Raw genomic sequence first — 14303 nt, 5'->3', positions numbered from 1 at the left:
ATGGCCTTTCCTCTGGAAACACCCTTCAGCAGCTTATACTGCTCAATCACTTTCTCCTCACTGCACAGAGACACAGACATGGTGAGTGATTACAAATAAATGGATATGCTCAGGCTGCATAGGAATGTGAAAACGCCCCCCTCACACACACACACACACACACACACACACACACACACACACACACACACACACACACACACACACACACACACACACACACACACACACTTGACAGCATGTCCTTTATTCATTTCCACCGAGACAGAGAGGCCATAGATCTACTTTAAGGCCATATTTAAACCAGCTACAATGCAAACCAGTACATCATGCTGCTTAAAGATAATACTTTGTGTGCAAACACTCTCATCTTACTTTACAAAGAACACTAGGTACAAACTCAAATTACATATACGCAGCAGTCGATATTACAAGAGATCAGTGACAGCATGGGTGCCAATACTTTAATCGCAGTAGAAATAGAATATCAGGTCCATGCTGGTCTACAATGGCATCATTTTGTACCCTGTGTAGTGAACAGAGATAGTGAACATGGGTTTGTGTGTGTTTTCACTGAAGGGTGCTGGGCTGTGATGTTCTCTCAGTACCAGTACGCCAGAGACGGATGTTCCTTCAGCACTTTCGTTGGTAAAGTTGGGAGTTTCTTTAAATCCTCTCTGGTGGCCTCGTCACTGAAATCACGCAACAAGAAGAAATGAATCCAAAGTAACCAAAACATCAATTCCACCAGTTCTGAAAGATATCGTGGGAAAACAAACAAAAGGCAGCTCATCACAGGGCACCACACACACACACACACACACACATACACACATACACACACACACAAGATAGCACACACACACACATACACACGCAACACAACTCAGTGCCAGATTTTTTTTCTTACCTTGTATAATCTCCTTTAGCTTCCTGTGAAATTGAAAGAATTATTTTTATTCAGTGATGAATACAAAAAAAATCAGGAAGAGAAAATTAAAGAGTGTGTGTGTGTTTTTCGTACCTGCAGAGCGTGAGCAGCCAATTTAAAAACTAGTTCACTCTCCACCTCAATGTCACCCTGTGGGTTAAAACGCCATGTTATTATTATTATTATTATTATTATTATTATTATTATTATTATTATTATTATTATTATTATTATTAGCAGGTATACAAAACTTTGTGACATAACATTTATTTTAGAATTTTTTCAGACATTGGAGCATTTAAAAACTGTGAAAGTGCCCTCTAGGGTGACCCAGTGCTAGAAAACACTAGGGTGGGGGAAATGAATATGAAAAAATTATGAAATGCATCCCAGCAAGTGGAGAAAATGCGATGCAGTGCCCTGTAACATTCCCTGCATGTGTGAAAATGGGATGAAGTGCCCTCTAGGGATCCTTGTATATTTGAGGAAACATAAAGAAGTGCCTTTTAGATAGCTTTTTAAAGATACAGTGCTCTTTAGTGTTCTTTAGAACAGCCTTTGATATCATCAAGACAGTCCAAGAGTGGCTGTAGTAAGGCTCCAGATTTTAAAGGGAGGTAAAGCAGAGAGTCATCGGCATGGAAATATTATGTTTCTTTATAATATTTCCAAGTGGGAGCGTGTATAAGTTGAAAAGTAGTGGTACCAGAATAGACCCCTGAGGGACACCACACATGACAGAGGCAGAGGAGGAAGAAAACTGTATAAACCTATAGCCACCAAACAATTCTTGGATTTAGAATAAGAACGAAACCAATCAAGAGCAGTGTATTTGATGCGAACTCTGTATCTGAGTATATGAGAGAAGGATATTATGATCTATTGTATTAATTGTATTGCATTGACACCAGAGTCTACAGCAGTTAAAATATAATTCATTCGACTTTAATAGAGCGGTTTCAGTACAATGGTGACTTTTAGAACCTGACTGAAAGTGTGCAAGTAAATTTGCTACAATTGCATTGCTATATAAAGCAATTGTGACTGAACAATGGGACGATAGTTAATGAGGGCGTTTACCTCGAGATTAGGTGTTTTGAGCAGTGGCTGGACAACCGCATGCTTAAGGCATTCAGGACCAATGCTGGTGGCTTAAAGGTGCCCTTCCACACAAAACTGTTTTTACTTGTATTTTTTTTATATGTGTCAGGTCCATATGTGTTTGTGTTGTGTCGGGAATGTGAAAATGAACTGCTACCTCCCCCGTCAGTTCTAGCCACTGAAAACAAATAAGCGGAAAAATCAGGTCAATTAGAAAAGCTGCTCAGTGTGACGTAGAAATGATGGAGCTCATTACTATTCATGAGCTCTCCCACTTGAGACCGCGCCCACAGAATTCGTGTAGCTCAGTGAGTTTCCTATATAGCAAGGATGGCTGAACGTCAATAGACCTGAAGAAGCCATTCTGCTGCAATTCCAGGTGATTGTATACAAAGTTCCTCTAGCCTAGGCTACTTATTGCGCTGGGTGAACGAATAGTCATGCTCTCATATCCTAGCGGTTAGCCAATCGGAGCCAAGCAGCATAGCTCATATCTTAGCGGTTAGCCAATCGGAGCCAAGCAGCATAGCTCTTTGAATATTAATGAGAACCGGCGCAAATCGAGCTGAGTCTTCCTGCAGGCTTTCTATACCACACTAGAATGGCTTGAAACAAGGTAACCAAGGCATTTTTTCCACAAAAAATGTTACAGTCCATGGTAAACGTTAGACAATACCACAAAAGTAATGAAATACATGTGGCAGGGCATCTTTAAAGAGGTATTTATAATTACAGCAATACTGGGACCTATCGTATGAAAAGCAGCTATGACGAGATCAGATGGAACAACATCATGAGGGGAAGGTTTTAGGCTTCATCTGCATTAGGATCGGAAAAAGATCCCGGTTGAGATTGATTTCGAGATAATGTTGTAAGTGGATAGTCAGATAGTGACAGGCTGAGAGGGAGAGAAGGTGGAGCGAATGGTTTTATCATTAAAACACTTTAGAAACTCTTTACAAATATTCTTTGAAGGTACCTTACATGGGATATCGGGGTTAATGATTGACACTGACAGTGTTTACTACTCTGATAATGTCAGAGAAATATTTTACTCTAGCTTTTTTTTCTTTTGCTGCTTTCTGTAAATTCAACATTTTTACTTTTAAAAATATCAAACGGTGAGCTGAACTTTCTTCCATTTTCGCTTAGCATTTCGAGCCGCCTGTCTAAGAGAGCGAGTGGAAATGGTTGAGCATGAAGCGTTAAAAAGTGAAATGAATTCATCAGGCACTGAGAACTCGGCAGCATCGGAAATTGATGTTGTAACAGCATTTCTCTGATACCCGTAAATAGAATTCTTAGCTGTCAAAGAATTAATATGGTGAGAATAATGGTACGCACATTACTAGATAAAATGGCTTTAAATACAAAAGGCTTGTGGTCTGAGAAACCGGCATCCTCGATATTAATACGTCGATTGAGAGTCAGTGAGACATAATAAGGTTTAGGGTGTGTCCAAGAGCATGTGCAGTCTCGTTTGTATGCTGAACAAGACCGAGTGCACATTAGGTGCTGAATAATGTGATTACATGCCCAATAGGCACCTTGACATCTGAGAAAATTAAATGAGGTGCCCTATAGGTCCTGGCTAATGTAATTACATGCACCATAAGCTGTCCTACATTTGATAAAAACAAGGTGGTGTCTTATAGGCTCCAGCTAATGTGATTACATGCCCTATAGGCACTTTGACATCTGAGAAAATGAAATGAGGTGCCCTATAGGTCCTGGCTAATGTAATTACATGCACCATAAGCTGTCCTACATGTGATAAAAACAAGGTGGTGTCTTATAGGCTCCAGCTAATGTGATTACATGCCCTATAGGCGCACCTACACATGAGAAAAGGAGATGAAGTGCCCTATAGGCTCCAGCTAATGTGATTACATGCCCTATAGGCGCACCTACACATGAGAAAAGGAGATGAAGTGCCCTATAGGCTCCAGCTAATGTGATTACATGCCCTATAGGCGCACCTACACATGAGAAAAGGAGACAAAGTACCCTATAGGCTCCGGCTAATGTGATTACATGCCCTATAGGCGCACCTACACATGAGAAAAGGAGATGAAGTGCCCTATAGGCTCCAGCTAATGTGATTACATGCCCTGTAGGCACACCTACACATGAGAAAAGGAGATGAAGTGCCCTATAGGCTTCCGCTAATGTGATTATGTGCCCTATAGGTTCTCCTACATCTAAGCATACAGTATGAGATAATGTGTACTAGAAGGATGAGAAAACATGTCCTTGATAATAGTAGAAAGACCCTCCTAGTGCTTCTGTTTTTTTTTTTTTCTTCTTCGCTCCATCGAGTGAAATAAAGTCGCCTTAATTTCACCCCTGCCCCTCAGGCAGACTGTGAGATTCTGCCAATCCAGATTTCAGTATAAACATCTCCAAATAAAACCAGTATACGTTTCTGTAGCTGATATGAAACAGATAAAACCGAAAGCATGCTTGCTAAATATCTTGTTTGTGAATTATTGATGAGCTGCAGATGTTTGGGACGGGACGGAGTGGGAGAGCGATGTGAGACGCTGGAAACGTACATTATAGATACCGGTTTTAGCGTTGAGGAAGAAAAGCTCCACTGTCGTGTGCTCTTTCAGCAGAGAGATGGTCTCAATGTAAAACCTGTGAGGCAGAAAATGGCACGTTCACATTTCATTAAAAACCAATAAGTCGCTGAGGTGAAACGCGCTGAGGTCAGCACTTTCACGAACAGCAGCAAGGAGTGGACTTTTAAAGTGCAGAGAAATTTTCCAAATGTCAGTTCATTCATCAGCCATGAGGTTTCGTGTGCTACAGAGAACCATTAATATGTCCTCAGACATCAGACGCTACTCTCCTTATTCTTCATTTTCTTAATAGAGGATTGATTTATTTATTTATTTATTTATTTATTTATTTATTTATTTATGTATAGTCTACACAGAAACAGAGCATGTGTTGCTCTCTGCATGGAAATGTTAATTTTAATTACTTTTTTTTTTATTACATTAGTAAAAGTAGTAGTACAGACCGAACCAGGAAGTTGAGAGCGATGGGTCCAGTCTTCTTGGAAAAGTCATGTTCCAATACTCGGCGGTCCAACTGCAGCCATCTACACTGACCACTAGGAAAGGAAAGGACTGTGTGGGAAATCTGACCAATGTGTGGATCGTAACGTTCACATCACATGATGTCAGCAAGATTTTGCTCAACATTGCAGAGAAGGACGATGAGAAGTTTGAACAACTTAATATGCAACACTTTGAATTTCGCACACTTTCTAAAAATGGCTTTTAAATTCAATAGCATGTGGGTGTATTATATAGAATGATGAATGTTAGCGAGCTAGCTTTATCATGACATAGCTCTATGATTTCTTTTCTATTTCCATTACTCCATATAATAATAATAATAATAATAATAATAATAATAATAATAATAATAATAATAATAACCATAATAATAACAACAATAATAATAAGAATAATAATAATCACAACAACAACAATAATAATAATAATAACAATAATAACAATAATAATAATAATAATAATATCAATAATAATAATAGTAATAATGTTTTTGTTTTCATATCACACCGTGATTTTGTATCATTCTGTGGTTGCTTACGTGTCGTCAACGAACGTGAAGCCGAAGTACTCTTTCTCTTTCAGGTTGAAGTGAGACGAGACTAAATCCAGAAGCTCACGGGACAACAGCTTCGGCTACGGATAAATAAAAAGGACTCCTTTAAGTCACGGCATTGTTTTCATTTCATTTCTATTCATGGTACTATTCATAATATATGAAGTATTAACTGTTTTGCTGATTTTCCTAAATCCTGATGGAAATTTTCTGGTGTAAAGTAGGAGGAAAAATTCCAAGACAGGAAATGAAGGACAGGACGTTTTAAAATTTCTAATTTCAAAGCGGCCCAAAATCTGTTTATGTAAATGAGACCTGATTGGTCAAAGTGTGTCTGTTTATGTTCTGGGATTCTGCTCATGACACCATCCTTCAAGATTCAGAGAAGAAGCTTCAGATCTCTGAAGAGATTCAGCAGCTGCTTTATTTATTTATTTATTTATTTATTTATTTATTTATTTATTACCACCATATTTGATCAGTTTGTTTAGAAAGTTCCTCATCACCAAAGATCAATCAGACATGTTAACCTGTGCTTCAGGTAACATACAGATCCCATCGAGCAACAGATTTACGACTTGGTCCATTGGATCTCACCTGAACCAGCAGCTCCAGTTTTCTGTTGTCCAGAAGCTGAACCTGGCACATACGTCCCTCTGTCATCTGTGAGGGGGGAAAAGAAAGCTTGGAATAAGATGAACATCTAATATCACTATGATCTATTACTACCGTAGACGATCTATGAACACTACGAACGTTACACCTGCCATATTCATATTCATAAGTTATAAGGTTTATTTCGATTTACATTCTACATCTGGATTTGATCGAAGCACTATGCTGTTAGTGAAGATTTTATATATAAAATGTCATGAGAATGTCAACGTCGGTTCCCTTTCTCACTTCTGTAAACACTTGGTTCCTTCACATTCTCTTACAAAGATTAATATATTAATATACTAATATACTAATAGTAATAATATATTTAAATGACATTAAATTACATTACATTCATTCATTCATTCACTTTCTACCGCTTATCCGAACTTCTCGGATTAACCCATCGCAGGACACACACACACTCTCATTCACTCACACACACACACACACACACACACACTACAGACAATTTTCCAGAGATGCCAATCAAACTACCATGCATGTCTTTGGACCGGGGGAGGAAACCGGAGGAAACCCCCGAGGCACGGGGAGAACATGCAAACTCCACACACACAAGGCGGAGGCGGGAATCGAACCCCCAACCCTGGAGGTGTGAGGCATACGTGCTAACCACTAAGCCACCGTGTCCCCCACATTACATTACAGTACAGTGAAATGATTTCTTCACATATCACAACTTTGGAGGTTGGGGTCAGAGCACAGGGTCAGTCATGATACAGTGCCACCAGAGCAGAGAGAGTTAAGGACCTTGCTCAAGGGCCCAACAGTGGCAGCTTGTCAGTGCTGGGACTTGAACCCTGATCTTCCAATCAACAACCGTTACAGATTTACCTCTAAAGCTACGTTCATACATACAGAGACAGTTCAGTTACTTCCTGCGACTTGATGTGGGCGTGTCTGGGTGAGAAAAATCGAACTTTATGCAAATATGGATCAAGTCGATGCAGCGACTACCAACAGAAGTGACACCAAATTTTGCTCCAGAATGGTTCATTTTAGCTGCAAGAAGACTGATCTGGAAAGCTAGTCGCTCTGCTCATTTAGTACGCAGTACTCAGAGATAAAATCACAGAGCCTTGACAGTTACGTAGCACCGACACTGGAGGCTCCATTTATAAATGTTAAACAATTTCTCTCAGAAAAGCAATAAAACGAGACATTTTAATCGATCACCGATCTTTTGACCAATAGGATTAAAGAATTCAGATTCACTTATTTTGAGGATTCATTCAGGATTTGTTTTATTGTACGGACGTCACTTATATGTATATTTTGTGGTAGAAAGTGTTTTAACTCAAGATGGTGTTTTTTTTTTTTTTTTTCAAAGTCTGTGACATCACTTTGTCCATTTTTACCCGGTGTGTCATACAGTGTCAGAAACCACAAAAGCTGCTAAACTGGTGTCTATGACTTTTTATGACCTTGTTACCGATGCTAGCTTGATAGCTATAGCTCAGAATTAAAGACTAATCCTGTGATAAACTTGTTTTTTTTTTTTTTTCATAACCCCTATTAACATGTTATCTGTCCCTTTCTCTCTCTTTCTTGTGCTCCAAAATATTATAATAGCTTTTTTTTTAAAGGTCTTAATAAAACTCCAGCTGTACCTGATACACCTGGCGCAGGTAAGACATCATCGTCCGGATGTAGCATTTTCCCAGCAACCAGAGCAAAATGTCAAGAAAGAAACGGCCGCTACGGAGAAAAAGAGTCTCCACGTCCTTCGCTAAGGTCCACGCCATGATTTTTATATAAATACGGAATGGAAAAGCCTTCAGAATGACGACGTGCTTGAGCCAAAACAGACACTTAGTTTCATATGTAGTGTAAAACAGAAGCAAGGTTTAACCTTCACATAGCAACATAGTCGCTCCAGAGAGGCGTGATGTGTGTTTGTGTGTGTGTGTGTGTGTGTGTGTGTGTGTGTGTGTGTGTGTGTGTGTGTGTGTGTGTGTGTGTGTGTGTGTGTGTGTGAGAGAGAGAGAGAAAGAGAGTGGGAAGAATTTTGGAAGAAAGGTCTGAGGTTTGTGGAGCCACAGTCTACATTCAAACGCACACACACACACACACACACACACACACACACACACACACACACACACACACACACTGCCATTTCATGATTCCAAAAACAGGCCATGCTGCACCACAAAGTCCTCCGTGAACCCTCCACGTGTCCACACTGAGCTTTAAAAAGCTGCTGCTGCATCTTTAAAAGCATTTTAAACATCGGATAAAAGCGTATGAGCGTCGTTCACTGTTAGCGCTGTTAGATGTGTGTGTGTGTGTGTGTGTGTGTGTGTGTGTGTGTGTGTGTGTGTGTGTGTGTGTGTGTGTGTGAGCTAGCATCTGAATGAATGTGTTCTACAGAAGACTGTGTAGAAAAGATTCAGTTTGATTTCAGATCCATATGAATCACTAAATCTCACTATCACAGCTGAACACATAAGTTCCCACACATTATCCTGGTTTATTTCAGAGCTGTTCAGTTTATCCTAAACGGGCCGGTGAGGGTCCAGGGTTTCATTCCAACCGAGCCGAAGCCACATCTTATCAGCTGATTAAAGAGGAGGAATCAGGTGTAGCTCTTGTTTGTAGGAAATAAAGCCCTACACACACAGCGGTGCTTCATGGTAATACTAGACATGGTTTTATTCCTTACTTAATGATTAACACCTGAAACAGACTGAAGCTGTGACTAAAGTATTGCTGAGCACATGATACTGAACATACTGATCGATACCAAGGTGCGTAGCATGAACACGCCGGCTTGTCGGCATTGTCATGTGACCAACGAAGTCAGATTTACTGCAAAGTTAAAGTTTTTTTTTTTCTAAAACCTGAAAAATAAATGACTCTTAAAAAGAGACGACGCGTTTGCCTTCCGCCATTTTCGATTCTGAAAGCTTTGCCCTGTCAGTCCTGTTGCATTATGGGATAGCGCAGTGTCAGTCTCATCGACATCAGAGTCTGATCTCACTAATGAAAGCTTTCGTGGCTGAATGAACACAAATCCACACAGTCTGTCACGCTCCAATGTCTGGAGATAGTATAAAGCAGAAAAGGTTAAAAATCTGGAATGGGAAGTTTACCCAGCACATGTGGGTGTAACTGTCATGTGTCCACAAAACCTTTATATAATCCATGCAGCCCATAATATCTATTTTTCACAGACGTGACTTTGAAGTGTGACAAGCGAGTGAGATTGTGCTCTCTGTGACATTATATAGCGATCTGAAACACGGCTCTTTAAGTAAATGTGCCCAGTTTCTGTGATCTCTGTTAGACAGACCCATGAATAATGTATGAGAATCTGTCTCGGGATAATAGATAAGATTCTAGATAAGAGACTAATGGATGTAAAGGTCAATCTTCCTTGAGAGATTCAAATGAAAGGGCGACGTGGTGCACTGGTTCAAAATCGGGTGAGTGCGAAGATTATAGCTTGTGAATGGGGGGCGTGGTCTCTTTCTGCATGGCCCCGCCCCATCCACGAGCTATAACCTTCACACTCACTATGGATTAATATCTGGCTTGTATTAAAGTGAAAGAATCACATCTAAAAAAATTGAATCAGCTGTCAAAAGGGTTTGTATTTAAATCAAAGATGAAGAGACAGACAGACAGACAGACAGACAGACAGACAGAAGGAGAGAGACATAGATTAGCAAACCTTAGTTTAGCAAAAACTTCCAATCTCCATTCCAGCTATTTTTAACTGAGGCTGAGGAGATAAAAAGCTGAACACAGAAGACTATAGAAGCTGATTTATTTCTATTGATCAGTCACCTCAGATGTAATTAACCACAAATTGCACTGAGGTGCAGTTATCATTACATCAATAAACACATGAACCTCTGCCTCAATAAGATTGAGGACCTGCAGGCGACTCCACAGAGTCTCAATTTTACTATAGCCAATCAGAACGCTGTTTCATTTTCATTGAAACCAAGTAGCACCAAAAAGCCTAGTCTGTTGGGTCATAAAGGAACCTAGTGTAAGCTCTAAGCAACTAAACTTTGGCGTCACTTACTTTGGCTACCGTTTACGTTCGGGGAGTCTACCATCAGTTTGAACGCTGAACAACCAAGTGTGCAAGCCACGTCTCTCTGAAATGAACATCGCTGCCCATGAAGTTTGCTAAAGATCATGTGGACAAGCCAGAGGACTATTGGAAAAATAATTTGTAGAGGAATGAGACCAAAATAAAACTGTCAGGCCCCGGACGGAGGTGGATTGGAACAGACCCGTATGCAGGATAGCTTCAAATGAAAGGGGTTTAATACATGAGGAAGACAAACATAAACCACACTACACAGGGAACTAACGTTATTATTAATGATGCCGCGCTGCCTAAGGCAACGCGGCTCACATATATACAGACAGGGACAATCACACACAATGGGGAACAGGTGTGATCACCGGGAGGAGCAGACGTGGACGGGGCAATCACGTGACACAAACAAACACAAACGCACATGACCATAAGTCTGCGCTGATCCCTGACAAAAACCTTTTATTTTAAAATAAAAAGCATTATTTTTGAAGAAAGGAAAATACTGAATTCCAGCATAAGAACCTTATAGCTTCTGTGAAACATAATGGTGGTAGTATCATGCTTTGAGCCTGTATCACCGCATCTGGATTGGATCATATCAGGACATCTGTCCATCTGTCCATCAACTGAATCTCAAGGAAAAAATGGGTCATGCACCAAGACGACAAGCACAAGCAGCAAGTCTGTCTACCAAAGAATGATTAAAGTGGAACAAAGATAATGGTTTGGAATCATCAAGTCAAAGTCCTGATCTCGATCCAAAAGAAAAATTGTGGAAGGACCCGAAGCAGTTGCATTCACTTTGTTTACTTTGAGGAAAATCTGATGATGTTTTTGGTCATAATTATGCGATAATATAGGAATTTCTAAAGGTTTCCCAAACGTTCAATCAACACCGTGTGTAAAAATATGATTATGACTATTTATATATCTTAATTTATATATCTTAATTTTTTACTATATTAATTCTTTTTCTCCTTATGTTTAACTTCTATGTTCTATGTTTATGTTCTGTAAAGCTGCTTTGAGACGAAGCCCATTGTAAAAAGCGCTTTACAAATAAACTTGAATTGAATATTTGAACAATGTATAATTACGGAATCACTTCATCCAGTGTAAGAATGAATGCTAATAATAATGCTAATAATAATGCTAATAAAATTATTATTAATAATAATAATAATAATAATAATAATAATAATAATAATAATAATAATAATAATAATAATAATAATAAGAATAATTGCGCTGACCTGCTTGACTGTGGTAAATGGTGAGATTATAAACTTCTACCAGAGTGCAAGAGTGTTAAGATCTGTCTCTGGTTCCCTTTCTCAATAATAAAAAAAAATGGGTCGATAATAATACAGGATCCAGCCAATAAATTCCATTTCCCTACACACACACACACACACACACACACACACACACACACACACACACACACACACACACACACACACACACACACACACACACACACACACACACAAAACATATAGCCAGCATCTTATGATCAAAATGCATGCAACATAAATTCTGACTGCAGTTCTAAGTTATAGTTATAAAACAACACAGAAAACACTAAAGAGGTCATTGTGAAAACTGATGACACACCGCTGCTGAACAGATGAAACACTCTTAGTGTCCTGTGTGGATGCAGACGCCTCACTGCGGCTCTGATAAACCATTTAAGATATGTAATATCGGAAAGAAATAAAACACTTGGGGATGTGCGGTTAGAGAAAAATGATCAACAGTGGAGTGGTTGTGATGAAGCCGAGATACTGTTACAGACTGGAAGTTGGTTATTTAATAGTTCTTCCTCTCACCAGCCTCGATTTCTATTTCCTCAAGCCCAACCTTGAAGTAAAAATAAATAAATAAATAAATAAATAAATAAATAAATAAATAAATAAATAAATAAAGTCATGTGGGGGGCACGGTGGCTTAGTGGTTGGCACGTTCGCCTCACACCTCCAGGGTTGGGGGTTCGATTCCTGTTTCCACCTCGTGTGTGTGGAGTGTGCATGTTCTCCCCGTGCCTCGGGGGTTTCCTCCGGGTACTCCGGTTTCCTCCCCCGGTCCAAAGACATGCACGGTAGGTTGATTGGCATCTCTGGAAAATTGTCTGTAGTGTGTTAGAGTGAATGAGAGAGTGTGTGTGTGCCCTGCGATGGGTTGGCACTCCGTCCAGGGTGTATCCTGCCTCGATGCCCGATGACGCGTGAGATTGGCACAGGTTCCCTGTGACCCGAGGTAGTTTGGATAAGTGGTAGAAAATGAATGAATGAATGAATGAATGAATGAATATTGTCATATTGAATGAGTATTGAATGAATATGTGACTGGGAAACCAGAATTATGTATTTATATCATTTTTGTCCTGACGACATTCCCGTGACGGAAACAAACTAAACACTGGCACTGGAGACTCCTTCCTTTTACATTAGATAAACATCTCCTCTCATCTTCTCACGATTACATGCTTTTCTTAGTTAAATTCCAACATGTCAATAATCTGTCCTTAGATTAGTTTGAATGCCCACCGTACAGGAAGTCCCTGTGAAGGAGCTGTTACTATAGAAACAATACCATTATAGTAAGAGCAGTAATATAAATGTGATTAAGGTTTTTATGAAACAGCTTGAAGTACTGAAGATACAGTTAGAGAAAGTACAACAAGACCTTCTGACCAATCAGGATTAAGCATTCAACAGCACTAGGGCTTATTAAACAACCCCAGGACACACACACAGAGAGAGAGAGAGAGAGAGAGAGAGAGAGAGAGAGAGAGAGAGAGAGAGAGAGAGAGAGAGAGAGAGAGAGAACATGATTAACCACATACAGCACACATGTTCTAATGCACAGCTCGTGCAGATGGAGTGTAACTGTAATGTATCTACTAAAGCACGATGTGCTGCACATTAAACTGTTCTCTTTTATTGACTAACACCTGATACTGTCTCGGCCAGTGCACTCGTCTCTGTGTCGTCATCTCGTCTGCTCTCAGCCCGTCAGTGCTAGGTTTCTATTAGCAATGAGGTGAGAATCGGTGTCACGTCTGACTCAGAACATGTCAGCCATGGACAGAAGAAAGAGGAGAGAGGATCCAGGCTCTAATGCTAGAGTGAGATCACAATCCAAAAGAATACAAGACAGGTCATTGTAATAACACCGGTACATCTGAGATCTAAAGGTCCAAAGCGATCATTCAAAAAGGAAATGAGAAAACCGTCCGAAGTCAAAGCTTCCATCTCATTAACTTTAAGATCTGATTGTTCCTTTGGTGTCAAATATATCCCACCCCTTTTCCAGGTGCCACGGTAACAAGATAATCAGTGTTCTTCATGCCACCTGACATTGGGCAGTGGTATCTCAAGTGGCTCAAGGATCTACAGTAGGTTGTTGATCAGAGGTTTGGGATTCAAGCTCCAGCACTGCCAAGCTGCCTCTGTTGGGCCCTTGAGCAAGGCCCTTAACCCTCACTGCACCAGGGGCACTGAATCATTATTGATCCTCCAACCTCCAAAGCTGGGATATATGAAGAAAGAATTGTGCTGTGCTGTAATGTACATGTGCTAAGCAAATACTTCAATATCTATATGTCTATAAATAAACATGTGCTCCTAAATATTCCAAACCTTTATCTGGGGGAAAAACAGAGGTTACACTCAAACTCTAGCGACTGCGACATCTGCTGGCCCGGAGAGGAACTGCGCTGAGTTTGGATCCCTTTGAGAGCTAACAAAAAAATTCCCAGGAGCAGGTGGTCAGATATGTAGCTCACAGAACAAAGAAATGCCATGCGGTGCAAAGCTCAAGCCGTCTTTCTAGCATTCATTCAACAATCTTTATTACTGTTACATAAATGACAAATTTCTTCATATT

At 39.9% G+C, this 14303-nt stretch overlaps 1 protein-coding gene across 5 annotated transcripts in view; it reads right to left on the bottom strand.

The window, feature by feature from the left end:
• Window positions 1–14303, bottom strand: part of frmd4bb (FERM domain containing 4Bb) — a 41360-nt gene that overhangs the window by 22214 nt on the left and 4843 nt on the right. For 2 of the 5 annotated variants that reach the window (XM_027159206.2, XM_047807532.1), the window contains exons 1-9: window positions 7963–8087; window positions 6272–6337; window positions 5660–5754; window positions 5061–5153; window positions 4588–4672; window positions 1025–1081; window positions 911–933; window positions 609–692; window positions 1–60 (exon numbers count right to left, since the gene is read on the bottom strand). The exon at window positions 1–60 is cut by the window's left edge and continues 6 nt beyond it. In XM_027159206.2, coding sequence (XP_027015007.2) covers window positions 1–60; window positions 609–692; window positions 911–933; window positions 1025–1081; window positions 4588–4672; window positions 5061–5153; window positions 5660–5754; window positions 6272–6337; window positions 7963–7992 — 593 coding nt within the window. In that variant the 5' untranslated portion in view covers window positions 7993–8087. Of the gene's footprint in view, window positions 61–525; window positions 570–608; window positions 693–910; window positions 934–1024; window positions 1082–4587; window positions 4673–5060; window positions 5154–5659; window positions 5755–6271; window positions 6338–7962; window positions 8088–14303 lie in introns of those variants that run through there. The other 3 variants (XM_027159207.2, XM_047807531.1, XM_047807533.1) reach the window with 2 other exon arrangements.

This window comes from Tachysurus fulvidraco, chromosome 23, assembly GCF_022655615.1.
Source record: "Tachysurus fulvidraco isolate hzauxx_2018 chromosome 23, HZAU_PFXX_2.0, whole genome shotgun sequence".
Classification (NCBI taxonomy): domain Eukaryota; kingdom Metazoa; phylum Chordata; class Actinopteri; order Siluriformes; family Bagridae; genus Tachysurus; species Tachysurus fulvidraco.
The sequence above is the reverse complement of the archived record's forward strand: the minus strand, read 5'-3'. Positions and strand labels throughout refer to the sequence as shown.